The sequence below is a fragment of the Sebastes umbrosus genome, chromosome 12 (genome assembly GCF_015220745.1).
Source record: "Sebastes umbrosus isolate fSebUmb1 chromosome 12, fSebUmb1.pri, whole genome shotgun sequence".
Lineage (NCBI taxonomy): Eukaryota > Metazoa > Chordata > Actinopteri > Perciformes > Sebastidae > Sebastes > Sebastes umbrosus.
Window position 1 is genome coordinate 22,092,308 of NC_051280.1, and position 27,220 is coordinate 22,119,527.

The 27,220-nt window shown below is 40.1% G+C and overlaps 3 protein-coding genes across 3 annotated transcripts; all 3 read right to left on the reverse strand.

Moving 5' to 3' along the window:
• Window positions 1-290: 290 nt before the first annotated feature.
• Window positions 291-2,802, reverse strand: rbp2b (retinol binding protein 2b, cellular). Its single transcript, XM_037788363.1, has 4 exons — window positions 2,645-2,802; window positions 2,110-2,288; window positions 637-738; window positions 291-461 (listed from the first exon to the last, which is right to left on the reverse strand). The coding sequence occupies exons 1-4, from the start codon at window positions 2,715-2,717 to the stop codon at window positions 411-413; spliced, it is 405 nt and encodes a 134-aa protein (XP_037644291.1). The 5' UTR covers window positions 2,718-2,802; the 3' UTR covers window positions 291-410.
• Window positions 2,803-5,665: 2,863 nt separating this feature from the next.
• On the reverse strand, window positions 5,666-9,598 carry rbp1.1 (retinol binding protein 1, cellular, tandem duplicate 1). The gene is made up of 4 exons (XM_037788364.1): window positions 9,440-9,598; window positions 8,819-8,997; window positions 8,112-8,213; window positions 5,666-6,318 (listed from the first exon to the last, which is right to left on the reverse strand). Exons 1-4 carry the CDS (start codon window positions 9,510-9,512, stop codon window positions 6,268-6,270), a joined length of 405 nt encoding a protein of 134 aa, XP_037644292.1. The 5' UTR covers window positions 9,513-9,598; the 3' UTR covers window positions 5,666-6,267.
• Window positions 9,599-11,718: 2,120 nt separating this feature from the next.
• Window positions 11,719-22,357, reverse strand: nmnat3 (nicotinamide nucleotide adenylyltransferase 3). Its single transcript, XM_037788362.1, has 5 exons — window positions 22,237-22,357; window positions 20,160-20,293; window positions 17,629-17,812; window positions 14,731-14,816; window positions 11,719-12,468 (listed from the first exon to the last, which is right to left on the reverse strand). The coding sequence occupies exons 2-5, from the start codon at window positions 20,269-20,271 to the stop codon at window positions 12,071-12,073; spliced, it is 780 nt and encodes a 259-aa protein (XP_037644290.1). The 5' UTR covers window positions 20,272-20,293; window positions 22,237-22,357; the 3' UTR covers window positions 11,719-12,070.
• Window positions 22,358-27,220: the final 4,863 nt, after the last annotated feature.

Genomic DNA, 27,220 nt, shown 5'->3' on the forward strand with positions numbered 1-27,220 from the left:
TCTTTTGTGCAGTATGTGACCACACAGACATGTTGTTACACTCCCTCAAGAAGAGGTGGGCCTATATTAGGTGTCCGATATGTTAATTACAAGAGTTTTAGAATAAAAAATACTGATTAGTTTGACGTTGATATTAGTTTGGCTGTCTAGAAGCTACCTTGTGTAAAGAAATACTTTCATTCTCTTCTCTTAAACCTACCTTAAACTACCTTAAACTCATTATAAACAACACCCAAACTTAAAGTTGATTCATTATAGTGACATGTTTGTCTCTACACAACACGATACAGTATGTCTGAAAAGCATCTTTATTCATTTTGTTCATACGTTTGGGAAAACATGTTATTGAGGAGCAAACAAAGACCTTGTTAACCGAGCAAATGAAAACAAAAACAGCTATTCATCCTTTATTATTTTCTCTTGAACACCTGAAGACAAACTACATCTCCACACGTCAGCTCCTGTGGGAGGAAATAGGGATAATTAGAATAAAAAAATAAATAAAAAATTGTTAAAACTGTCCTCATCATACTTATAAATCACATTCTGCTGTGCAATAAATCCCACTAATCCAACACACTTCTCTTTTATCCATCAGCCCATGTCCAAATCTAATGACGGATGCTGTCAACCCACCAGGTAGAGTTTGTCTCCCACGATCCAGTGCTTCCAGCCACGGTTGGCCTTCTCTCCTTTCTGAGTGCACACCAGCTTGTCTCCCTCCCAGGTCACCAGACACTACAACACAGCACATAGTGCATTCATTAAACAATGAACTTCGTTATTTAAATGTACATTAAAGTACTTTTTATGAACATTGCCTCCACCTATTATATGACTGCTTCTACCACTCACTTTTCTAACCGGAAAGGTCACTGCCACCATGAAGACTCAATCATTTAGGATTGCTTTCAGGTTTGATGTGTAATTAGCACTGAATGAAACCAGCTTTTAGTGTAGACATATTGTAGTTGCTCTTCTTTTGGCATAAAAATACACTAAATGTATCAGTCAGTGTGTCTCTGTGGAGTCTCAGAAATGAAAATTATCACTAATAACACGTCTGATGTCTCAAAATGACAACTAAACACTAGCAACAAATAACAAACCAGTTTAATGCCTTATTTTTCCCCATGACCTCCAGTTATTTCATGAATTCAGTTAAGTAGTAGTAGTAGTAGTTCCTATTTTCCTTGTGGCATAATAATAAAAAGAGTATGGCGAAAATGCCTGCAAGTATCTGATGCACCATTGGCAAGTTATTTTGTGCAACAAAGCCATTGGATGTCAGTGATATTATGAGAGGCTGAAGATGTGCTGGATTTGCTCCGGCTGGTGGGCGGTGCTTGGTATTTCTTCAACTGATCTCAACATGGCTGCTGGGTCACAAACTTTTTCATTTTACAGCTAAAAAGTACACTACAAGATGTTTCTGGAAACATTTGAGATGAGAAATAGACATTACAGTAAAATAATATTGATTCATATTTGATCAGCGCTGCCTAGTTTGACCGGTTGATCGGAGTTCGCGAGTGATTGACAGCTGCTCAGAGACGGCAAGGCTCCAGCTCGGCTCTGATTGGTTGTTTTCCTCCGGTCTGTGAAATCTTGCAGATGCCGTTAGGAGCACCGGAGGCACATGATTTTTTTCAGATTACCTGTTTCATGCACTATACTGTCAGGATATAAAATAACTTTTTTGAATCATATTTGCTCCAATCTTGCCTGCTGCTGCTTTAAAGGGGAACTACGCCCATTTTCAAAATTCATACATGTTATTCCTATGGTCTAAGACAGTCTGAAAATATTAGTAAACATGAGCATCTCTCTCCCAAATCCAAAAACTAGAGTGCTAAAACTCAAACTAGTGATGGTATAAAGTGATAATTTTGATTTTAATGAAACAGAAAGGTTCCCAAACCATGCACTGATTCCCTACCTGATCACACAAGCACTGATTCAGCATTAATGTTACACACAGAGACCAATCTTTACCCCTGAGATAACATGTTCTCATGCAGCATGGAAAACGGGATATATCGACCGATCAGATAAACTATCACTGACTCTCCTCACTTCAAGGACTCTGAGTATGAAAGGTCGACCTACCTTGATGTTTCTGTTGTCTAGTCCCTTGGTGTACTCGTCGAACTCGAGCCCTACAGTAAAGGCGAGGTCATAATTCCTGAAGGTGCTCAGCGTTTTGAAGTCAAACTTGTCTCCATCTTGGACTACCACTTTAGTCTGAGACAGGGAGATGGCAATTTTCCTTGTAGCAAAGTCAATATCTAAGGCCAGAATACAGAGACTTGATTCAGAGCAGCCAGATTATAGCACATAAAGCATATTATTACAGGAATAGATGAGGTAATGTGGAGAGTTTAATTATGTAGTTGACTAGGCATGATTCTTAAAGAAGAATCATTTTAATAGTTGACATCGTAGACATTTTCGCATTAGCTCCAGATTAGATCGAACAGTAACACAAAGACAGGAACACTCTCTTAACAGAGAGATTTAAAGAAGCATGAAATTGGATAATTTTGTCTCTTGTGCAGCTTAATCAACCTGTAACATCCCATTGAAACTTTAACTACTTTATCTCAGACCAAAATTAAACCCACCAAAGTTAATAGTTTCTTACCCAACACTTTCAAATACTCCTCAAATTGATCACTGGTTTCCAGTATCCATTTCCCACTGAAGTCTGCAGGCATGGTGGCTGATGGCGACTCTTTTGTGTGTGTGTGTGTGTGTGTCGACTTTAGACAGTGGAGGGAAAGGTGCAGGATGTCCTCATGCTTTTATATGAGTCAGGGGGCACCAGGGCAGAGAACTGTTGATAAGTGAGTTTACAGCTTGAAGGGGGTTGGCACACACACACACACACACACACACACACACACACAGGATAAAGTGATGGTCAGTGTACAATGTACAGAGTGGAGAAGTTATTTTGTAACATCCGCCAACAGTGTGTACTCTTTATTTGTTCTTTTTCTTTGGCAAGTTCAGTGAAGGTTAATAAAGTTCAACTTTGGCCTATACGTATGTAAAGTCTGCTGTGAATAATAATTTCTGTTGGTTGTTGTTTTCCTTTAAAAAACTTCAATTAACTGGTTTTAAATTGTCTACTCCTTCTCCCTCACTGAAGAAAATCCAGGATCCTGGAATATGCAAACTTTTTTTTTATTTCAAAAGTTTATAATAATAATATATAATATAATAATAGCTTTATTTGTATAGCACATGATCTAAACACCATTACAAAGTGCTTCAAAACATACATAAGAATAAAACCAAAAAGATAAGTAACATATAAAATATAGTTTCAATAAATAATAAGAACTAAAATAATAGTGTGCAGAAAGGCAAAAGAAAATAACACAAAATAAAAGTTGCAAATCAGGCATTGAAAAAGGCTTTTCTATAAAAAGATATGTCTTAAGCAATGATTTCAAAACAGATAATATGCTGACAAGCCTGATGTCCTCAGGCAGAGATTTCTAGAGCTGAGGAGCCCTGATGGCAAAAGCCTGGTCACCCTTGTAGTCACCAGCCTGACCTTTGACCTCGGGACGACTAGCGAGGGTATAGGCCTGAGGATCTCAGACTACGACTTGGAGCACATGGAGTCAAAAGTCCGAAAATCAACCCTGAATTTAACTGGGAACCAGTGAAGGGAGGCACAAAATGGGGATTAAAGTTATAATCCTTGAAATTTTCGTCATACCAATTTTAATACTATTTAAAGGGCCAGTGTGCAGGATTTTGGAGGATCTATTGGCAGAAATGGAACATAATATTCATAACTATGTTTTCATTAGTGTATAATCACTTGAAACCAAGAATTGTGTTTTCATTAGCTTAGAATGAGCCCTTCATATCTACATAGGGAGTGGGTCCTCTTCACGGCATGTTGCACCACCATGTCTCTACAATAGCCCAGAACGGCCCAACCACACACTGTTTCGGGCCGGATTTGATAACATCTGTCTTGCTTCACCACTCACTTCCCACATACACACACACTCTACACACTGGCTCTGCTCCAAATGACCTAAGATACTACTTACAACAACTGACTCTAGAGAGAGCCATTCACGTTTTCCTACACGCTTGGCACACGGGAGAAGTTTCAGTTGGTTGCAATCTGCAACCACCCCCTCTAGATATTGCCAGATCCTACACACTGCTGCTTTAAAGTTGTCATTTATACTGCTATAACCATTAAATGGGCTTACACTTAGTGGATACCTTTCTAACTGCTCAAAGAGCATTTCCTGCTTACAGTGTTCAATAAACGGGTCCTTTCTAATGAAACACTGGGACTTGCGTTATTAAAATGTTCTTAGCATTACCACCAGTGACCACAACAGGTGCCGCCGAATCAACCAGGACTAAAATCTTAAGAATTACAACTTTAACTACTGGACACAAGATGTCCCCTACGTCACCGTCCGTTCTCAGTGTACAGTATGTAAGTGTCCATGGAACCACGGTTTGCATTGCAAGTTAGTTGTGATGTCACAAAATCGTGCTCTTACGTACATGTAGGGCCAGTGTGCAGGATTTCGGGGGATCTATTAGCATAAATGGAATATAATATTCATAACTATGTTTTCATTAGTGTATAATCAGCTGAAATTAAGAATCATTGTGTTTTCGTTAGCTTAGAATGAGCCCTTCATATCTACATAGGGAGCGGGTCCTCTTCATGGAGTCCACCATGTTGCTCCGCCATGTTTCTACAGTAACTCAGAACGGACTAGGTTGCAATCTGCAACCTCACCGCTAGATGCCACTAAATCCTAAACACTGGTCCTTTAAACTCCGATATTGAAGGTGAGCACAGAGAAACGTTTCCCCTTCAGTAGATGAATGTGAAAACAGTCTCCTAGTGTCAAATCAAATTCTGCACATACATCATTCTGCACAGTGAAGGTCAAACAGCCAAGTGAAGTAACAATAAGAAAAACACTTTTATTGAGCAGAGGGAGACTTTAATATTAAGCTGAAAATCCTCTAGGGTATCGAGCTGTTCGCCTGTTGATCGCTGATCACAATAAGAGTTGAGTTACAGACCAGCCCCTGCACTTAGTAGAAACGTTTTATTGAGAATAAATGCAAATGCAGATTTTTACCCTGGCGCCAGACTCTGTTTCGACCCCTCCCTGAGACCATAATTTTTTTGAAGCAGCCAAAGCAAGAGCAGGGAGAGATCAATAACAGCCCCCTGGGGGACCATAAATAAACAGCACCCGCAGGTATGGGGTGGTGGCGGGCCACGAATGCACAAGAAGCGGCAGGAGGCTGAACAGCAGGGCGAGCAGCGGCAGCAGCAAAGAATGAGCAAGCGTGTTGGACAGTTTATATAGACTGGCCATGCACAAAGTGAGCTCACAGATTAGCTGATTCAGAGCACAGCGCGGCTCCAGATGTCTGGTCGAAGCTCCGCAGGCTTCACTTTGCTCGCTGAAATTATCACGTAGAGGCCCTCAGATTCCTTGTGCATGTCTGGAAAGGCATTTTCAGATAAAAAAGGAACTTCAAACAGCTGATGTGTTGGACTGTGAAACTTCAGTAAACAACAACCAATCATTTTTCTCTATTTCTTTTACCAACAAGTCTGATTAACACAAGAAATGACACTCAGAAAATGACATTATTGAGCACTGTTTACTTTATTGATTGATTCATTTCACTATCGATGGCACATTCCCAAAGCAATTGGGAGGGATAAATACACACATTACATCTGATATCCATTCTGCAGACTAAGCATCAGTAGCAAAGAAGTTTACAGCCCTCAAACACACTCAGATTGTCACCTTGTTCCATTCACAACTAAAAATGTGATTAACCCACTGCTCTCTTGTCTTCACTGCTCATCCATTACTATCCCACTAGTCATTTCAGCACATTGCGTTATCAATCTGGCACTTCACCCATCAGATCAGCTACACCTACAGTAGCGGTATGCACGGCGTCCAACACATCTAAACTTGTTAATCAAAAGAGCACCCACCCTGAGACAGATATACAGTACTGCATTTGGTGATGTTACACACATAACTTTGTGTTGATGGAATATAAATGTGTGTAGGGAAAGCAAAGGGAAAATCCACTGGGTAGATGGACGTATGGAGAGACGTATGAATGGACCAAAGGGAAGTTGGATGCTAGGTCAGAGGTGTGGGATGTTTCTGGTGTGTCTCTGTAAACTGATGTCAGCCGGCGGCACCGTCTCGTTCGAGAAGAGCCAGCTTAGGTCTTCTTGAAGACCTGCTTGCAAACGACTCCTCCAGCTCTCAGCTCCTGCAGAGAACAAAAGACAAGTTAAAGTTTAAACAGATGGCAGAGAGTAATTTTGACTAATGGGAAAGACCAGGAGGATGACAGACCTTCCCTGCTGTCTTCTCTAAATCGTGCAATCTCAGATAAAAATGTGTCTGAGAGAGAATGTGGGAAAATTGGTGAACACACCCACATTTTTTTGGGACTGCTCTAAATTATCTCAATACTGGAAAGACATTCAGATGGAGATCAAGCAAATCCTGGAGATTGACTTACCACTGAGAGACCCCAGTGGATATAGATAACAAAAACCAGACATATTTACTGGGAGGTTACAGTGTTATGGAGAAATGTAAAACTACCAACTGTCCAACTATGGAGGGAAAGGTTAAGAAGTGTATATTTGATGGAAAGCATCACAGCCGAGCTCCAACTAAGGACCGAGGTTTTCAAGGTTTTCATGATTGTGGATGTGTACGGGTGCATATATAGTGAGGATACAGTGACAAACGTAAATTTCTCCCGACTCTCATTTTTATTATCTAGTTTTCCAATGGACATATGAGGAAGTATATGGCTAAATATATGGGTAACCGCATATTGCTTAGAATTATGTCAGTCGGGTGTCTGTGATGCCTCCATAACCAGAACTTGAGCGCTGCGACGCTTTCATTTGTAATGTGGTTACTGTACCATGTTTGTATGTTCACTTCTTTATGATTGCATATGGAAATTAAAAGAAAAATGTCTGACTTAGCAACAGTAACTATGAGTGGGAGGGGCTGAGGATGGTTCAATTATTAGTCAAGGATGCATGGTGACACTGAATGTGCAATATTTTTAATAATTTAGGGCAGTGGTTCCCAAACTTTTTCACGTTAACGCCCCCCCTAAATGACGTTAGACCCCCATTTGATAAGATTTTTGCTTTTAGATGTTTTATTACAGACCAAAATAGTCAGACATTCAGTCATTGTGTTACTTATAGATGTGATTCTAGTGAAAGTAAATGATTCCCCTTTTGGAACCCCGAAGGACTCCTGGGGGTCCCTGGACCCTACTTTGAAAACCGCTGCAACAGTTTTCTAGAATACTTTCCAGCATCCACCTTGCAGAGTCTTTTCTGCCACCAGAGGCCGCTGCTGCTCCACATTCACCCCCTCCAACAGCTCTCGGGAGCTTCCAACTAATAACTAATTTCATGGGCGCTGATTGAAAACATCTGTTGGCATCACTTAAACCAAATAATTTGGCAGATTATTTTTGCTTTAGCTTTGATAGCAGTAATCACACAGAGGGAAATCTGATAATGCTGAGCTAATGAAAATGGTAATGTGCAAGTCATTACTTTAAAGTCTTTTCAGATGCTAATGGGTTCATTACAGGCCACACTGGGCCACGCTATGAATCCAAAAGTTATTGAAGTTCCTCTAACAGAAATTAGATTGGCAAAGTCAACATAATAACATGGCAGTGGCTGATGTTGATATGTGCTGAATCACTGGAGGTCTCAGCTCATGTAATAAATGAGTAGCAGACACTTGAGAATCAGAATATACAAGTCTGTTTTCCCTTTTAAAACAGCACCTTTAGAGGTAGCTCCATAAATATTATGATTTACTTGGCAGTAAATGAGTTCCATCCACATGCACCTCACATGGTATAATGTTACCGCTGCTGGAGCTACTGGGCCAATTCATGACTCACACATAAAAATACAGCACACATACAGCGCTGAGAGGCAATTTGGATTTGGATTAAAGTGTCCAAATTGCATACATTAATATTCATGGCAGGAGCCGGTGTTTTCTTACCAGATGAAGCTCATCTCCGTCCACCCAGTGGGTCCAGCCTCTTCCTTCAATCTCTCCCTTCTGCACGCACACCAGCTTGTCTCCGTCCCAGGTGATGGTGGTCTGCACGAGGTCACAGGTCAGGGAGGAAATGGGATTATAATACATGATGCAGTGGAGGATTTTTCAACTTGAACAATGTGGATGCATGAACATATATATGCTGAGCGAGAGGCTCCTCCAACCCTTTTAAAAATAATTGATCTGATAAAATCTGCACATACACGTGACCCTTTTCTCTCCGCCACCCTCCAAACAGCTTATAGCTTATCTATAATCAGTCTATCAGCATACAACAAAAATGCTTTTTCAATGGAGGCCACAGCTAATCTTTGATCCTATTCAGTATTCAGGGGCACAATCTGATTAAAAGAGTCTTGACATATTTCTCTCTCACTTCTTTTCTGACACCGTTCTTCATTACATCAATTCATTGACACGAGCGCGAAAAAGTTTGAGGGGTAGTTTTGTAAGTAGGTGGAAAGTTTTGTATGAAATCTCACCACGACGCCATATGCTCATTACAGTCTGGAGGGGTGCCACGGAGAAAAAAGTTAGACATACACCTCCAGGTTTTGCACCAATGGGAGATTGGGAACAGCTTTCTCAAAAGTTGGAACCATTAATGCTTCATGTGTACATTCATTAAAATGTATTAAGACCCTCACCATGCATTTCCTGTCATCCACTCCAGACAGATCCTCCTCGAACTCTTTGCCCACATGGAAGTCCATGTTGTAGTTTTTGAAGGTGCTGAGGGTTTTGATGATGATGTGGTCCCCGTCGTGGGAGATGTCCTTATCAGGCTTCAGCAAGGTGGCGATTTTCCTGATGGCGACATTTACATCTGCAGTAGGTCCCAGAGGATGATGGGAAATAAATAAGAAACAGGAGAAACAGAGCATTTTAGGGGTCTCATACAGTTTCAGACACATATGTATGTACAGATATTTAACAGTGGTTAGATGTAGCAGTGTTTGTATGACATTTTTCAATCCAGTTTGTTTATTTTGAGGTAAAGTTGAACATTTTTGTTGAGTAAATTAAAAAAATATCTTCATTTATTACATTAAAGTAATTTAAAGATATTAAACATCACAACAAATTTGGATTTCTCTCATTATTCTACTGATACAATGCTCAACTACTATCAAATTATTAGGATTTTTATGAATAGTAAAGGATAATTTACAGTTTTATAATGCCAACTTTGCTATTAAGAGCTCTAATGATGATGCCTTTACACTTCACCAGGCCTGCCCTCCACTCTCCCCCTGCTACAAACTCACCAAGAGCCTTCAGGTACTCCTCGAAGTTATCACTGGAAATCATTTTCCAATATCCGTTCAAATCTGCTGGCATGTTGGCTGTTGATGTGCTGCTTTCCTTACTCCAAGTGAACGATGAAGAGGTCCTATGTGGACGGCTACTTGTGCCAGAGTGCAGAACCTGCTGTCAAAAGCCCCAATTTGAACCAAATTCACTTTAATCCGATTACCTCCCACTTCCCTCCCCTCGGCCCAATCCACGCAACCCCTCAGTCCTCCCCTCGCTTTCCCTTACATACTGGAACATGCGGCATGCATACATAATGTAGAATCGCTGTATGTTGGAGAGTGCTTACTCCGCCTATATGGGATTAGGATGAACACACTTCCTTTATCAATTGACACAAGGCGCGCTTATACGGAGTTCCACGTGTGGCAGATTTGGCCCTGTTGTATAAGATGAGGCCATTTTAATCATGTTATAATCATGATGCAGGGCCTTCAGCAATCAGCCTAATGGAGTGAAATCACACAAAGATCTATCAAAACACAGATGAGCACAGTGTGGATAATACGCACGGCACAAAAGCAGAATCACCTGAGCTTAAAATGATCCAACTGGAACAATTAAATGTGGCACAATAGGACTGTCATATCTTTTGTTTCGCCAAAATAACTCAATTAATTTGATAATCTCTCTTTTGGTTCCAGCTGCAGCAAACCCACTGTCTAAATCCTTTACTGACGGGGACACACACACACACACAGTGTCTTTCAAAGGATGCCAGTCAGTATCAGTCACAGTGGCGCTTTCAGCCATTGGCCTCAGTGAGAAAACACCTCCTGTAGCTGAGCAACTGTCAGGATTACTATAAATCCTTTGGTGGAAAAAAATACAGGCTTCCAGACACAGTGTGTGGATGATAATGGGGAAAGTGAATAGATCCACAATGAGTTGCTGTTGGGAGGCTGCTGCAGAGGAGGGACACCAACAACGAGAGGAAATTTAAAACAGGATCCAGTTTAGATTTCTATAATTAAAAAGTTACACATGGGACACTAGGTTAGGGTAGCCACACCATCTAATATATAAATATATACACACAAACACACACGGGGGTATTTTAAAGGCTGATTCTTAGATGTTCAGATATAAGGCCAACAAAAACTAATACATAAAAGTTTCAGTCCCACCAGAATCACACACCTTTAAACAGCATTTTAGACCACTGTGTCACTGTTTAAAAAACATGATAACTCCTACACATCTTAATGGATATTTGCACCTTGAACTACACTCACCGGCCACTTTATTAGGTACAAGGTGTACCTAATAAAGTGGCCGGTGCTAGTACCGGGTGGTCTTCTGCTGCTGTAGCCCGTCTGCTTCAAGATTGGACGTGTTGTGCGTTCAGAGATGGTATTCTGCATACCTTGGTGGTAACCAGTGGTTATTTCACTTACTGTTTCCTTTCTATCATCTCGAACCACTCTGCCCATTCTCCTCTGACCTCTGACATCAACAAGGCATTTTCGTCCACAAAACTGCCGCTCACTGGATATTTTCTCTTTTTCGGACCATTCTCTGTAAACCCTAGAGATGGTTGTGTGTGAAAATCCCAGTAGATCAGCAGTTTTTTAAATACTCAGACCAGCCCTTCTGGCACCAACAACCATGCCACGTTCAAAGTCACTTAAATCCCCTTTCTTCCCCTTTCTGATGCTCGGTTTGAACTTCAGCAAGTCGTCTTCACCACGTCTAGATGCCTAAATGCATTGAGTTGCTGCCATGTGATCGGCTGATTAGCTATTTGTGTTGACAAGCAATTGAACAGGTGTGCCTAATAAAGTGGCCGGTGAGTGTATGTTTTACAGCTATTGTCTTTTATGAATTGATTTCTTTTTTTGTCTGCTTTTTTTTGTTATCTTGTCAGCTTTCTGAAAATAAAATAAATTGTTTGTTCATATGATTCAGTTTTAAAGGTCTTTAGTTGTTATTTTCTAACATATCTTAATGTCAGATCTATCTGCTTTAATAAAGGTTAGTAGACTGTGTAAACATCAAGGACAGAGATACTTTTATATGTTATATGATACGTTTTTATCTCTGACAAAGTTGTGTTTTTATAAATATTTGAGACTATGACTAACCTTAGTAGTGTAGTTTCTTTTCAGTGTCTCTGCCAGTGGGATTTGGGCTGTTGCGGGGGCTTTGGACTTAAGACCTCATTATTTCTAAAACCCGGGTTATGGTCATTATTTTATGTATTTAGGCAGCTACAAGGAAAAACACCAGTCAGTCAAATATACAGGATTTTATTCCTCTGCAGTGATGTGAAATGTGTAAAACTACAAAGGATGGAAACTTTTAGCAAACAAACGTCCATTGACATTGTGGCACAAAGATGAGGCTCAGTATTTGCAACACTCCATGCGTATGATTAAAAAGACACCGCGGCACTGAAAACAAGTGATGCCTGGAAAACACATTTAGGCCGACGTGTGTTTCTTTGCAGGTTGTGCGGACCTCTATCACGCTGCAGTCCAGTGGAAGTCAACAGAGCCTCCAGTCTCTGAAGAGAAGCACTGATCTGTGAGTGAAGTCACACTTCGAGGGCCCATGTTCAGCTCAACGCTGCAGCGGTCCACCTATCAGTCATCCAGGCTCTGTTTGGCGAGCGGCCTCAGCACCGTGCCCTCATTTCTCCTCTCGCTGTCCTCCGTGTAGAGGTTGTGCTGGTGAATATATTCTATCACAGAGTCTGGGATCAGGTATTTCACACTCAGATCCCATCTCAGAGCCCGGCGGACCTCGGTGGCGCTCGTCTCATTCCTCACCCATTCCCTCACGAGGGAAATGTTCTGACGGTGGCGCGAGAGCGTTTCCGACGCGTGCACGGCTCGCTCGGGCTCGAGCCCTCCTCGGCTGACGCAGACGAGGCCGAAACGTCCGGCCACCTCCTCCACGTGGTCGTCCAGCCACAGGCCAGGGATCTTGAAAGTGTCGAGGAAATCAGCTCCACACAGGAGCTTCAACTGGGGACCGGGGCCTGAGGGGAGAGGAGGAGGAAGATGGTGAGGTAGATGACTGCTTACTTCTTTACTAACCAGGATGTCTTTGAATATTTACCATAAAAAGGATAAAACAAGAAAACATGGTATGACCAGTAGTGGAAGAAGTATAAGGACCTTTTACCTAAGTAGAAGTAGCAATATTACAATGTTAAAATACTTTGTTACAAGTAAAAGTCCTGCTTTCAAAGTCTTACTTAAGTAAAAGTACAAATGTAAATACTCAAGTAAAGTACAAGTACCTCATAACTGCACTAAAGTACAGTACTTGAGTGAATGTGAATTCCACCACTCGGTATGACATAAAGCTGACAGAAGAGTTGATAGGCAGTGAAGGGCCAGAGCTACTGCTCGATATGATTCATTTTGAGAATAAAAAATGATTCATAATTCTACTTGAGGATACTTTATGATGCTTGTTGATGTAAAGAATGCCTCATAATAATAACAATTGTCTCAACTCAGACCCCTGAATCCTTCGATTTCATCTTTAAAAGGTATTCACTCATCAGTCACTGGGGGTCTGGCATCACAGATTTGCTTCAAATGGCTTTTACCACAAAATAATCATTCTGTGATCAGTCCAGTGGGTGTTTGCCAGCTGGCGAATTCACAACCGAGCAAAAAAAAAAAAAATGTCAATCCCATAACAAACAACTGAAATGTCTCCTCAAAGAGTGCTCATACTGTTGAGGAGCAAAATTCAAAAACTGGGTGCATTAGTGATGTGAATATCGAGGAAAAAGCAAGTGAACATTTTGAGTCAGGCAAATGAAAAATCAGGACATTACTAAAACTGACTTACTTCTAAAAATGGCACAACTTAGATATTCATGGCGCTGGAGGCCAAAAGCAAAACACATCAACAGCAGTTACTCTGGGAGTTCAACATTTACGTATGAAACTCAAACTGAACTGTGACCTGTGTTTAGAAGACTCAACATAAAATGAACTAAAAAGGAGACCAAAACAGAAAACTAACTTTTTATTGTTGTTGCAAAAATACACATTTTATTCACTTAATTCCTGACAGATCTCACAGCTATTCATATCCACAATTCTATCTTTTATACAAGTTGTTAGATCTTTATGCAGTGTTGTGTAAAAGAGCAGTAGGGCCCAAACAATCATCCTTGTAAATGATTTTGATAAATCACAGATAATCCAAGAAAATGTTCCTGAATAGTGATTGGCCGGCTTCCAGTTATACAACAACCAGAATGTTCACACATGCTGTAGCTGTGTATTTGTGAGTTTGTCCACTGAGCATTTAAACACACACAAGTCTTCAAAGTATTAAACCTATCCCTAATACTCTTTAACCTCTGTTCCTCAGGACCTCAGAGCACCGTTAGGCTTTGCACTGCGACTTTGCATGTGTTAAACACAGGCACATTATGTGGGTTTGCTGCAAATCCTCAACCCTAACTCTGTTAGAGGGCTTGCGATGAAGTTATATGCTCATAAAAATCAAGCACTGTGTGTTTTGTACATTGGAAGGATACCATTATTATGTAGGAGCCTACAGACACACTAGTGGATCTGTGAGGTGGTACTTCAAAAAACGTTAATAGCCAACAGATCTGATGCTGCTATACTGTATGTCTGTACCGCAGCAGCCTCCCACTCAAGCTTGCTATCCATCAGTATTAACTGTCGCCAGCATCATTTAGCAATTTACCACGCTGACACTGAATATTGACGAATCTTATCCGCCTCATTTGTTTCACGACCCGCTACACAACAGCTTTTCGTCATTTTCCTGTTTCTCTCCTTAGCGCGATTCTTTCCCCCAAAAAGGGGCGCGACCTTGGCGATTGGTGCTTAACGATGCGATGCGGGTCTGCTCTATAATGTTTACCATCCTAGTTTAGCATGTTAGCATGGTAACATTTCCTAATTAGCACTAAACACACAAAGTGCAGCTGAGGCTCATGTGTCTGATGTCATTCATTTTGCAGGTATTTGATTATAAACCAAAGTACTGGACAAACTTTGACCTGCTGGTGGCGCTAAAGAAAACGTCAGGGGGATTTGGGGGCAATTCATCGAATAGTTGTTGAGATATTTACATTTATTTTGTAATTATATTTGGACCATAATGGTGGACTGACCAACTGACATCCCCAAAATGAGAGAAATTCACGGCCAATGCCACAATCAAAATATGAAATGCCTGAAACCAGTCAGAGGTCAAAGGGTTTCTGAGCTGATTGTTCACAGCAGTGGGAGGTTCTTACTTGAGAGTTCAGTGTGGTTTCCATTGGAGTCGTTGTGCGTTCCTCTGCTCTGTTCATACTCCTTCAGAATACGCCCATAATGATACCTGCCCAAGAGAGAAACAGAGAGACTGAGAATATATTTCTTTCATTTTAAAAATGGTAATTCTGATTTTGAGTATTTCTCCCTTTAACTTCTGTTGTTACCAGTAGCTAGTTGTGTATGAATTCATTACTCTGTTTATGCATGTGCATAGGCAACATGACTTTAATCTAAACATCATGCCAAAATAAAGCCTCATCAAACTTAACTGGATTAGAAAAAGAGAAATATCAATGAGCCACGGAGGAACTAAGCTAACTAAGAAAAGCTTCTTAAAAGGTGTTCGAGTACATTTTCATGTGTGTGTGTGAGTGTGTGTGTTGAAGGGTGAGAGGACTTGTGACGTGGCCTGTGGACAACAACAGGCCACTTCATGCCTTGATCAGCACCCGTGTTGCGCAAACACTCATGAGGGGATTTGTGAGAAATGTGAAGCAGGAAGGAGGGAGGGTGAATAAAAACGAAGAAGTTCAATGATGCAAGTGTAAGAGACTTTACGAAAAAACGCCTTAATAGTGTATGTACGCATTATAAATACAGTGGGTGTGAGCAATAATACAGTGTGAGGTCCAATTTTTCAATTGCATCATTCATTCCCTTGGGCCAGCTGCAAATACATTTCATATTCCTGCCCAGATACGGCATGGGCCAATACTCATAGACATATTCACATCACCTCCGCCAGCTACTCTTCACCCATATTCATGTCCCAGACTGCCTTTTGCAACTACACCATTCCCTCTCTGCCAGTGAATTTAACAGCAGGTGCCCCTGATTTCACCTCATGAAAACCCAGACCTGACACGGGTCCAGTCTAGTCTGGCAGCCCCAAAGAGACCAGAATCTGGCAACGCTCTTGTTGTATAAGCAATTTGGAGTTGGCAACGAAGCCGAGCAGGCAGAGGAGCAGCATCCCTGTGAGCTCTGCTGATGCTGTGGTAAAAACTAGGACAAAATATTTGTCTTACATCCCATCAGAATGAAGAAGGATGGAACAGCGGACAGTGAAGTCTAATGGAAACAAATAGCAGCTACTGAGTGGTGGTTTAAACTGGGAACAAGACGTGCTTGGTTCTGTCAACACAGAAAAAAAACTGAAGGTACAGGACAGCTATTGATATTAAAGGTAGAGTTGGTAGTGCTGTTCAAATCAGTTTTTTGCTATATTTGTTGAAATTCTCTTTACATCCTGACAGCAATCAATAAATCAAATACTCTGATAAAATAAAGAAGAAAATCTGGTATCTGTGACTGTTGCAGGACTGTAATAAACCCGTCCAATCATTTCCTTCGGCCCACAAACTGCTAGCTTGACAGCTGTGAGTACTAACAATAGCCATGTTCGCCGTTAACGTTCATTATGATATGTTTATGTTAATAATGATAATAGTGGGGGAGTGGCTTTAGAGGGAGGCCTGACGGGACGGACTGTCAGTGTTGCCAACTTGACGACTTTCTTGCTAGATTTCGGGACTTTTGGAGCTAGTGCTGCTTTCATTGGAAAAGAGTTGGCAACTCTGGGCTGTGTTTTTCGGTTGGATCATCTTTTAAATCCAGTGTACTCTTGCTAGTTTCTCAGCATTACCGACCCTACCTTTAAGGTCCCAATACTTTGACTAGCTGCACACAAAAAGTACTCTCACAATGACAGCCCAGAGGGACCAAAGGCTGATATAATCTGATAGTTTCTAGGATGTTCTTGCATGGAAACTTTTTTTTAACCAAATCTTGAAAGCATGATCATATCTCCCCTCTTTTAGCTTCCCTTCACTGGCTGCCTGTCCGTTTTAGAATTGATTTAAAAAAAATTTTCTTGATGTTATCTTGTTTTAATTATCTTAGAATGAGCCGTTTATATCTACATAGGGAGCGGGTCCCCTCTTCCACAGTGTTTCTACACTAGCCCAGAACGGACAAACCACTTTTCCTGCTTGGGCCGGAGTCGATAACGTTACTCGCTCTGGAGTTAACCCCCGTCACCCCACTCAGCTGCCCAGACGGGAAACCTCTGTTGGTCTTGAGGAGCTGCAGCATTTATTTCTGCACAAACTACAACTTCCACTGTACATTCACTAGATATTCTCAAAGCTAAACTAACTCTGTTTTCTGCTCCCCTGCACACATCCGCTGCCGCTATCACCCTCTCTTGCTTCACCACTCACTTCCCACGCACACACACACTCTACATACTAGCTCTGCTATTCTCCCAATGACCTACGCTACTCTTACAACAACTGGCTCTAGAGAGGGCCATTCGCGTTTTCACGTCAGCCACCGTAGTTCTTCTACATCTTGGTACTCAGGAGAGGTTGCAATCTACACACTGTACCTTAAAGGCTCTTCATGGTATCGTACCTGGCAGAGCTTCTGATTCCTTACATACCAACCCGAAGCCTGAGGTCCTCTGATAAGGTCCTGTAAGCTATTCCCCGCTCAAGGTTGAAGATCAAGACAGGGCGTTTCGCTGTCAGGTCTCCAACCATTTGGAATAGTTTACCTGAAGAACTATAAAATGCCCTCTTTTAAATCATCTCTCAAGATTCACTTTTACTGTTTGGATTTTTCAGAATTATTTCATCTGTTTCCATTTGTTCTTTCTGTGTATTTGTATCCATTATCTTTACTTCTGCTGTTTCATCTTTCTTGGTCGACTGTGATCTTGTATCTGACTGCTCTCCTGCTTTCTTTTATTTGTCCATTTGTTTGTGAAGCACTTTGTAACAATAGTTTTGAAAGGTGCTATATAAGTAAAGGTATTACTGTTATATTTTTCTAATGAGGCCAACTCTAATGTTGCCGTAAACTTGATTTTATACCTCATGGTGACCACAGTCTCCGTCCAGTCTGGCTGCCGGCTCTCCCATTCATCAACCGTGACCCAGTTGGAGCTCTGGAGCGCCAGCTTTGCCATAGCGATTCGGTGCTTAGCCAGTACCAGGCCTTGCTTTCCATAACCGTCACTCACTGGAGACACGATGCCACCCACCACCTGGTACTGGCCTGAAGGGAACGGAGAAGATTAATACAGGTTTTTCTGGGTCATGACAGCCGATACAGAAACAGAATATAAATCAGTAGCTAAAGTAATCTCTGAGATACTGATGTTAATGTTATTAGTGCTTCGTCAGATCACATTCGAAGACAAATGCTACAATGGATCTTTATAAAACAGGGTGATGAGGGCGCTTGACCGTGACATGAACCTACAGTATCATTACTTATAGCTTAGACTGTGTAATCGATTTGAAGGGTTTAGAAACTGCTTTAAACAATGAGAGTTAGACTAAAAGTTTTACAATTCAAACTTTTATAGGGGAATACAGGAGAAAATTGTGCTAATTCTAGTGTATAAAACAGATGTATTTGTAACTGTTGCACAAACATTCAGCAACAGGAGAATAAAAACAGCTCCCGTATGCAGCTTAAAGTCACTTTCTGATGGTTACTCTCAAACTAGTCAGCTGATGTCTTATAGGTGAGGGGTCAAAGGGGAAACCGTAAGAGCATTATTTATGTTCCTGCCCACTGAAATGCTGCATAGTTTCATAAAGCATCTTAGACCGAGAGAGCTGACTCAGGAGCAGTGTAACTCTGAAGGTATAATGATGTCGTTGTGACCATGTGACCGGGCCAGAAACTCTAATGCAGAGCAGCTTTGGAGATAAATGGGAGTTTATATAAACTGTCTGCTGACATGGTTGTTACATGGCATGTTTAAAGCTGCATGAATTGATATTTGGGCCACTAGGGGGCAGAAGGGCTACATAACAAGCTGGAAAACAAAACCCTGTTGTTGTCTTATAAAGTTGTTATGGCTATGCGCTAGCAAATAGCCTAGTTTCACATCAGGAAGCCCCATTAGGATTCATTTAGAGCATGTTTATGGCAACCTCATTCTCCTTTGAACTTCCTTTGTCCTGAGACAAATATCTCTATCTTTAGCTTACTAGGTGCTCAGCTTTCTTCTCCAGCTAGTCTCTAACATTCACAGTCAAGCCTTCGTGCTCAATTCAGATTTCTTGGTTGGATCCATTTTTTTCTGTTTGGCTGTTCACATTATTTTTTAAATGCGGCCAGTATCAGATTCCAGTGTGAATTGGCACACACGCAGCACGCTGTCCTACAGAAGTAAAACATGGAGGCCACTGAACTCAGCGTTTTCGATTTCATTTAAAAGTTGATGTGCAGTGGAAGCCAGCGAATTTGTGAGTAGATGATAACGAGGACGAGGATAAGGAGAAAGAGAGCCAAATTTTTAATTATGGTTCTTTGTGGAGTAATGGCTGCTACTTCTAAATGGAGCGGCTGTGGCTCAGAGGGTAAAGCAGGTCGTCCACCAATTGGAAGGTCGGTGGTTCGACATGTCAATGTGTCCTCGAGTAACACTTGAGCGACACTTAACCCCAAATTGCTCCTGAAGGCATAGCCATCGGTGTGTGAATGAGTATTTCGATTAGATCCTGATGGGCAAAGTTGACACCTTGCATGGCAGCCTCTGCCATCACTGTATGAATGTGTGTGTGAATGGGTGAATGTTGACATGTAGTGTAAAGTGCTTTGAGTGGTCGGAAGACTAGAAAAGCGCTACATAAATGCAAGTCCATTTACCATTTACTTCTGTACGGAGGTGTGTGTGGATGCGGAGCGAGGAGTGATGGGATTGTGACGTGAATGATGGCTTCACTGAAGCAGATTTCATCCAAAATTTCAGAATGTCAAAGGGCTACTTTTAACTACATCTGTCAGTGCCTCTCCACAAGACTTGACTGTCGATCTAGAGTGACGTAAAAGATGTATGACTTCCGATATGAATGTTCAGACTGAGGTTGCATTTCAAAAAAATCTGACCTGTATCTGAATTAGGACCACAGATGAAACTAGCCCAAATCAGAATTAAAAAGATCAGATCCTACGTGATTTGTGCTGTTCACACTTTTATGAAAAAAACAAACAGATCTGAGTCACGTATGCGCAAAAAAAACAGATTTTGGCCACTTTTCCCTGCAGTGTGAACGTAGCCTACATTTGTATGTCTGCCTGCTGCTGCTGGAAATGAGGCGGATGGCATTGGGGAGACTGAACCAAACAGTTAATTTTAGGCCATAAAAGAAAAACAATGAGCTCTGTTGATCTGCAGAGTTGGGTCATTATTCTCTCTCTCATCAATGTGACCAACCTCTTTCACAAGACACTTAGGTCATTTGATTAATGTTTAATATTGATATAATATTAATTGGTGGACATTATCGAGGAGCTTTTACAGGAGCTGCTTTGACCCTGAAGGTTGAAGTCAAATTAAACACACAAGCGATTAGCTGACACAGTGTCTGTGATGTCTGGATCTGACCTGTGCTGTGCATGTGGTCTCTCGCCAGCTCAAACAGCCTCATGTGCTGGTTGGTGATGGGATTAAAGGAGCCGCAGGCTAGCAAGACTAGTGGAACACGGCGGGTGGCCATCTTGGTTTACCCCCTCACACCGCTGTCGTAGAACCGTGGAGGAAAGCAGAAGAAAGAGTTATTAACAGTGCGGGAGTCGAAAAATTGGGATGCAATGTGGGAAGACAGAAGGAAGCTAGCGTAAGAGTGTCTTCAGGATACTGTGCAGAAAGACTCTATATAATAATTGTGTAGTTTAAAGTAGTGCTGTAATATTTTGCAGAGCTTCGCCTTAGTTGCATTTACCTCAACAACCTATTTGTCATTTGGTGGGAGTTTTTAATCCCAAAGCACCTTACAATGTATGAGTACAGTGTTAGTATAGGTGGCCCCAGTGAGCAGCCCACAGGAAGTTGAGGAACAACTGCAGTGGCATTTTGTTTTAATGTGTACATGAATGTGGAGAAAGCCTAGAGGGAAATTAACACCAGCCCCTGTCCACACATTAGTTGGAAATATGGTTTATTTCAACCAGCCTCCTCCGGCAGGTATCCAGCCATCATTTGAAGAACTTATCTCGCCTTACACAAGGAATTTGTTTGTGAACTGGTTAACTTTATGTGCACTGCATAATGCCTTAAAACTATTATTTATAAAGTGTCATCTTCCTGTGTGACCACTAGATATACTATTTGTGTGATAAAGCTCTGTCATGTTGTGTTTTCTCTAATTACCTGCACTATCTTAAACTTAAAACACGCACTATCTGGACTATCTGCATCTATCTGCACTACCTGCAACCACCTCTTCTAACCACTGGTGCACTTTAAACTTACTTTACACTACATCCCATATACCATTTTATAGACTGTACATATTACATCTAGTTATTGTACACCACATTGTTTTTATTGACGGACGGTACACGCTATGTCCATTCACAATGTTCATTCACTTTGTTCATTCACTATGTATATTCTGTATCTCTATTTATTGTTTTATAATCTTTTTGTACACCTGTACCTCTGTACCTGCGCTTTGCGGCTTTGACACCTGAATTCCCCCCCCCCGGGGATTAATAAAGGTTCATCTTATCTTATTATATTTGATCTGGTATTTGTTTTTGTTCTGGATTTGCAATTTTGACTGCTTGTTACCCTATTTTCTTAAGTTATAGTAGTAATATAGTGTCAGCTTGTTCATAAAAACATAGATAAAACATAGTGACACACAACAACAACAACAACAACAATATATGTAAGCTAAAAAAGTATACAAAACAGGATCCAAAACAATTACTGATGTAAATTAGACTAACTAATAAATAAACAGACTGAATAAGAACAACAGAAGGATCAGTCTAATAAAGGATAAAAGGATCTGTGACGGTAAAAGGATAAAAGTCCATAAGAAATATAAAATCTAAGGAGCATTCAATAATCTGATGTGCTATAAGTGCTATACAAAGAAAATGATTATCTTATTTATTTATTGACTAATCCAAGGATTTTTAATTGCTCATCCACTGTATGCAAATGATGTCTTGAGATAAAGCAGACAATAAACAAACTGCATTGAAAAAACAACAACTTTAGGACAGTATGATTTGACCTCATGTGAAAACACAGCAGGTGTCAGGTGTTCACTGTCTTTGATGACTTTGAGTAACTTCCGGTTAGAAACAGGATGATTCTCTGCTTCAGTGTTGTGACCTCACAGAGGAGCTATGCGATGTTCAACAGACCAGACTATCTCCTTTCGCTTTGACAGTAGAAACTACGAGTTGCTGTGTTTATTTGGCAGTTGTTACAGTGTCATTTAAGTCAGAGGAAACAAATCCCTCCACCGTTCAGTCACCTGAAGCTTTGACATTTAACTACAAGCTAACATTAATTAGCTTAGCTGAGCCAAAACTACCTGCAACGCAACAAAACACACATTCAAATGAAATGGATGAATGAAACTGAGTAAAGTAAGTACAGTGAAACAGCCACGTTACAAAAAACACAACGATTAAAAGGTGGGAATTATAAAGAATCTGTTTACCTTCTGTTCACATTACTTTTGGTGGAGTGTGTCACACTCTATCCACTCCCCCCCCCGTTCTGAGGAGCTGTTGCTGCTCGATGGTTCCGCAGAGAGAAACTGGCAGAAGTGCGACCCCTGGTGGAGGAAGGTTATTCTGAGCACGGAGCTCTCCATGGTGCTGAAATACATTTTAAATTGGCTTAAAGACGGAACTCTTAGGCCATTGCTTGAGGTTAACCCTCCTGTTGTCCTCGGGTCAAATTTGACTCGTTTTCAAACTTCATTATATCATAAATATGGATTTCTTTAATCCAATTGCCCCAAAATAACATAGATGGTTGCCTACTCAAAACAATATTCTGACAAAAAGTTTACATATACCAGTATGTGATAATACATCAACATTATGTTCTTCTGATAATAACTTTAGTAAAAATAATTCACAATATCTGCTTTTTTATACTCAAAAATTAGGTATAATTTCATGGAAATTAGGTTTAATAACCTTAAATTCCCCCCAAAAAGTGTAAAACTTAATAATTAGGAATGAAGTTGGCCAAAAAGGTGTAACACAGAATTGGGTGATAGTTTATACTGTATGCTTTATAAAAAGTCAAAACAGACCGGGTTCATTTTGACCTGGGAAGACAAAAGTTGCATGGTCGACGGACGGGAAGACAACAGGAGGGTTAAGGGTGAGTCTTTTGATAATCATGTATCATTCATGGGTTTATTATCATTATATGCAACTAAAATAATACTTAATCACTGTATTGCTCTCAATGTAAAATACATTTATCCGAGCAATATCGTTGATACACCTCAAGTGCAACTACCTTTGTTTACATTTATTTATTTATTACATCTACCCTACCTGTTTTTACAAGTGCAATTACCTCTGTTTACATTACATCTATTTTTATATTATATACTTCTAGTGTAACACTTCTGTTTATATGTATTTATTACATATACTTTACCTGTTTTATATTGCTTTATAACTGTGTGTGTTTTACCTGTTATATGTTTTATCTGCTTCATTTAGTCTTGTCAAGTATTTGTTTTAAAGCACTGACCAGAAGTGGCAACTGTGAATCTTGATGTATTTAATACAATGATAATAAAGCTTTCTATTCTAATACTTTCTATGATGTATTACTATGATGATATCATTTGAATCTTGATGAATTATTATGTCTGATGGAGTACTTTCCAGATACATCATGTGTATATACTTTAATGTTGATCAATAGAATGACCAAAAGGGGGGAAATGTAATGGAAAATTACTATGTATGTAGCGATGTCTCTTTATACAACAGTGGAAAGTTACTGTCTGTGTGCTCTTTGTCTTATGTAGTGGTAAAGTACTGAGCGTTGACTTTTACTGGGACACTGTCTGAGCAAAAAACAACTCCTTATCTGTGTAAAACAACTCCTTTTCTCACAGTCCCCGTTGTAGATTTCTATATAATCACATTGTAATAATCTCCTGCAGTGCACTCTTCTGCCGACTTTGTGTGACTCCGTATAACCAGTGCCTCTTCTTGCAAGAATAAAATACAACAAAGACATTTTATCTGTTTGAGATCTTTATTTCAACGTTCATTAGGACTCATCTTGGAATATTGACAGAATGTCCATTACACTGTACAGGTCTTTTTTTAATCACACATAGTAAAGATGCCCCAACATTGTCGTAATTCATTAGCTACTTGTTATACTGAGTTTTATTTTTAAACATTCTTGTCTCTGTGGGTAGAGGATAACGTCTTCCCAAAAGAAACCTACTATAATCATAAGCTGACCTTTACAGTGGCGCGGCATCAAACAAACCTACGTGCTCCTGGTAACCTTTCATTCCATTGTTGTTAACTGCTTGTCAGATAAAAAAAGGAGAAGCTTTGTTGAACACTAATTGACTGTCTGACAATGGCTGTACAGCAAATGGCTTTTCCAATAACTCTGCTTTTGTCGCAGAGGGACAAGAATAACATTCAAAGAATGCGTGGGTTCAAGTAAGTGCTATGACATTTCACAGACCATTGTTATATACCACTAGAAAAATACAGTAAACTCTTCCTAATGAGGACAGTTATGGCTGCAAGAATTGCACATTCATGCATACCTTATCGCATAAAAAACATATTTCACCTGTTACTGATAATTGAACTGTAAGTTACAGAGGCCTAGAAGTCCAGGTTCATTAGTGCATTCCTTTCACATGACTTTAAAGTAATACATTTTGTGTGTGCATGCCCCATTTTTGTCTGTGTGAAGAACCAAACAGACAAATACCATCACATTTCTGGGCTAAAACGTTTTATTGATTTGACTGCCCGGTCTGTATCAGTTAAAATCCACAACTCCCCTTCATACCACCCAAGAGGAGTTTGTCTTACCCAATAATCTGTGATGCTACACCAGAGTTGGTGCAGACAGAGAGAAGAAGACCTCACAGATTCATTTTCTGGGGAGGAAGGAACATTTTCTGGTTTGGATTGTTTTTGGGGGGTAATAACTATGTAACTTGGATGTTAATTTTGAGTTGCAAGAGTGAGACCGATTTGACAACCAGGTCTAGATAGTGTGACCTGATCATATCAGCATCAATCAGATCTCAGGGTTACCATTTATAAGCTCTGTGCTTTTTAAGGTATTTTATTTTTGTATCATAGTAAGGGTCCAGCATTTGAATTAATGAATCTATTTGTTAATAACATGAATAATTTAGCAGTCATAAACTGATGAGTAATTTATTAGTTGCAAACGTTTTGGAGTTACTAGAGAATACAGATGCTGGAAAAAGTGGAAAGTCAAAAAGGCAACCAGCCTACTCCGTATAAGCTTGTGTGAAATGTTGAGAGTAAGATGTGAATTTGTCAATAACAGAAAAAGCAATACGTCAGTGATGCCACAGTGAATTTCTCCTTCTATCCCCCGTCTTGAATGATTGCTGATCTGATGGCTTGGTAGAAGGACAATCTGCTCATTACACGTTCTTTCCCCCCGCCACTGCTCTGCTGTAACTTAGCTGGCACTATCCGTGGAAACAGCCAATTGGGAGTATGTGTGTGTAAGGGACTGTGTGTGCATGCTCTTCATGTGTTTGTCTGCATGTGTGTGTGTTTCTGTTCTATCTTTGTTATCCTCTTAACTCTCTTGAGGTCTGCCCTCTCTCTCTCTCTAATCCCCAGAACACACACCCACACCCAACAGACGAAAAAGCATGGGGGAATAATTGAAGAACATACGGCCGTTAAGAGAAAACCAGTGATTCTGCCACAGGGTGAAAACTGAAAGACTCAAATCTGTGAGGGGGAGTATATAGCGGCGCTGTTCAGGCTCTTGTTAGGAGGATACAGCTGGAAAAACACAACACTGTGGCAGCTGCTTCAATCGATTATGAAAGGAATATTGCTGTAAGAAAGTGAAAAAATCCACAGTTCATGTTTTTTTTTTACATTTTCCAAATGTTACTTACACATGCATTTAATTGAGGGTACATCTAATAAACGGACTCAAGGATACACATGGGTTGCTGGCTAGAATAGCTAAATGGCCAGGAGGTGGACATCAGCAACATGTGGCACCTGATCTAGGATCAAATGTAATCTTGCATCTTTTATTATTACGATAATAAGTAAATGTCAAGCAAATGTTAGTCTGAAGATAATTAAGAGATCAGAGTCAGATTAGTTATCCAGATCTCCTTCTAATCTTTGCTTTTTTTTATTGCGAATTACTGGGTAATTTTACCTCTTCAGACAGTATTAGTAGCAGACATTGCTTTTATTTTAAGGTCACAACACAGAAAGGTTGGAAAACACTGATTTAGTGATTTAGAAGCTGTTTCATGTTGAAAAACTTGAATCACAGGAGCATTAATGTTCCCTGTGTGTCCTCATGGTGTTGTGATCCTCTAGCTCCCATAATAAATCAGTCATTGCTTCATTTCCTGGGATTGTGGTGAGCTTCTGGTGTCCTACCTTGCCATAGCTTGGGGTTTACTGAATTGATTGAATAACTGGGGCTGTATTCCTTTAGAGGAATGCAATCACAGACGGCAAATTCTCAGTTACAGCAGCAGCTCTTTCCTGGGGTGTCCAAATCAATCCCTTCCCCTCTTAACACCAAACTTTTACACAGATTCCCTCCCTATATTCCCTCCTCTCTATCCCTTGCCCCCTCTCTTTTTTGTGTGTGTGTAGGCTACTTTATTTCAAAAGTTTAATACAGTAGTTACATAAACATCTTCAGATTTTTCCTCACAAAAAATCAGCAAATATATTTCACAGTATAAAAATAATATAAAAATAAAATGAATTATACAACAAATAAAATGTCAGGAAAGGAAAAGATGAATAATAATAAAAAAAACCCAATATCTGTTAAGCAATTGGAATAAATCTGAAATGTCCAAACAATCAAATAGTTTTTGCCAATTTAGAATTTTTGAGTTTTAAGTTTTCAATTGTAGTTAAATATGTCTTAAAATCAGTATCTTTAAAAGTATAAAGGAAGGGTATTCTTTTATATCTTTCCATATCATTGTATGGATATAATTTTTTATAATATTTCTAATTGTTTAAATTTCATCTGCCCGAAAAACTTGGATTATTAAAAAGTGAGTAAAATGTCAATCTTTGATAGTATTATATATTTTTTCTCTCTCTAGCTATATCAAGCTAGCCAAATAAGGACAGATTTTACCCGGATATTACACTTTTATTCTTCAAAATAAATGTATACAATCTATCATACTTGGGAGAAAAACTTTTTTTGGAGCACCCATCATTTGAGTGTGAAAATACACTTTATAAAATACATTTCGTTTTCATTCTGCATAAAAGCAAATTGTTTTGACACCCTTAATTGACATTATTCAACACTAACGGTCGATTGTGTTTTTATTTTGAAAGCTAAACACCGGAAGCCTTTCTCTCTCTCTTTGCTCACCGTACCCAGTGAGTGTCTCTCTACCTTCTCCCACTACCAGACCA

Bases quoted from the DNA above. Each gene is read 5' to 3' on its own strand.
- rbp2b (XM_037788363.1), bottom strand. From the start codon at position 2,717: ATGCCTGCAGACTTCAGTGGGAAATGGATACTGGAAACCAGTGATCAA. The intron at 739-2,109 runs GTAGGTCGACCT...GCTGTGTTGTAG, and splicing joins TAGACAACAGAAACATCAAG to TGTCTGGTGACCTGGGAGGG. The intron at 462-636 runs GTGGGTTGACAG...TTCCTCCCACAG, and splicing joins TGGGAGACAAACTCTACCTG to GAGCTGACGTGTGGAGATGT.
- rbp1.1 (XM_037788364.1), bottom strand. From the start codon at position 9,512: ATGCCAGCAGATTTGAACGGATATTGGAAAATGATTTCCAGTGATAAC. The intron at 8,998-9,439 runs GTGAGTTTGTAG...GACCTACTGCAG, and splicing joins GGAGTACCTGAAGGCTCTTG to ATGTAAATGTCGCCATCAGG. The intron at 8,214-8,818 runs GTGAGGGTCTTA...GACCTCGTGCAG, and splicing joins TGGATGACAGGAAATGCATG to ACCACCATCACCTGGGACGG.
- nmnat3 (XM_037788362.1), bottom strand. From the start codon at position 20,271: ATGGCCACCCGCCGTGTTCCACTAGTCTTGCTAGCCTGCGGCTCCTTT. The intron at 14,817-17,628 runs GTATAAAATCAA...TCTCTTGGGCAG, and splicing joins GAGACTGTGGTCACCATGAG to GTATCATTATGGGCGTATTC. The intron at 12,469-14,730 runs GTAAGAACCTCC...CTCTCCCCTCAG, and splicing joins AAACCACACTGAACTCTCAA to GCCCCGGTCCCCAGTTGAAG.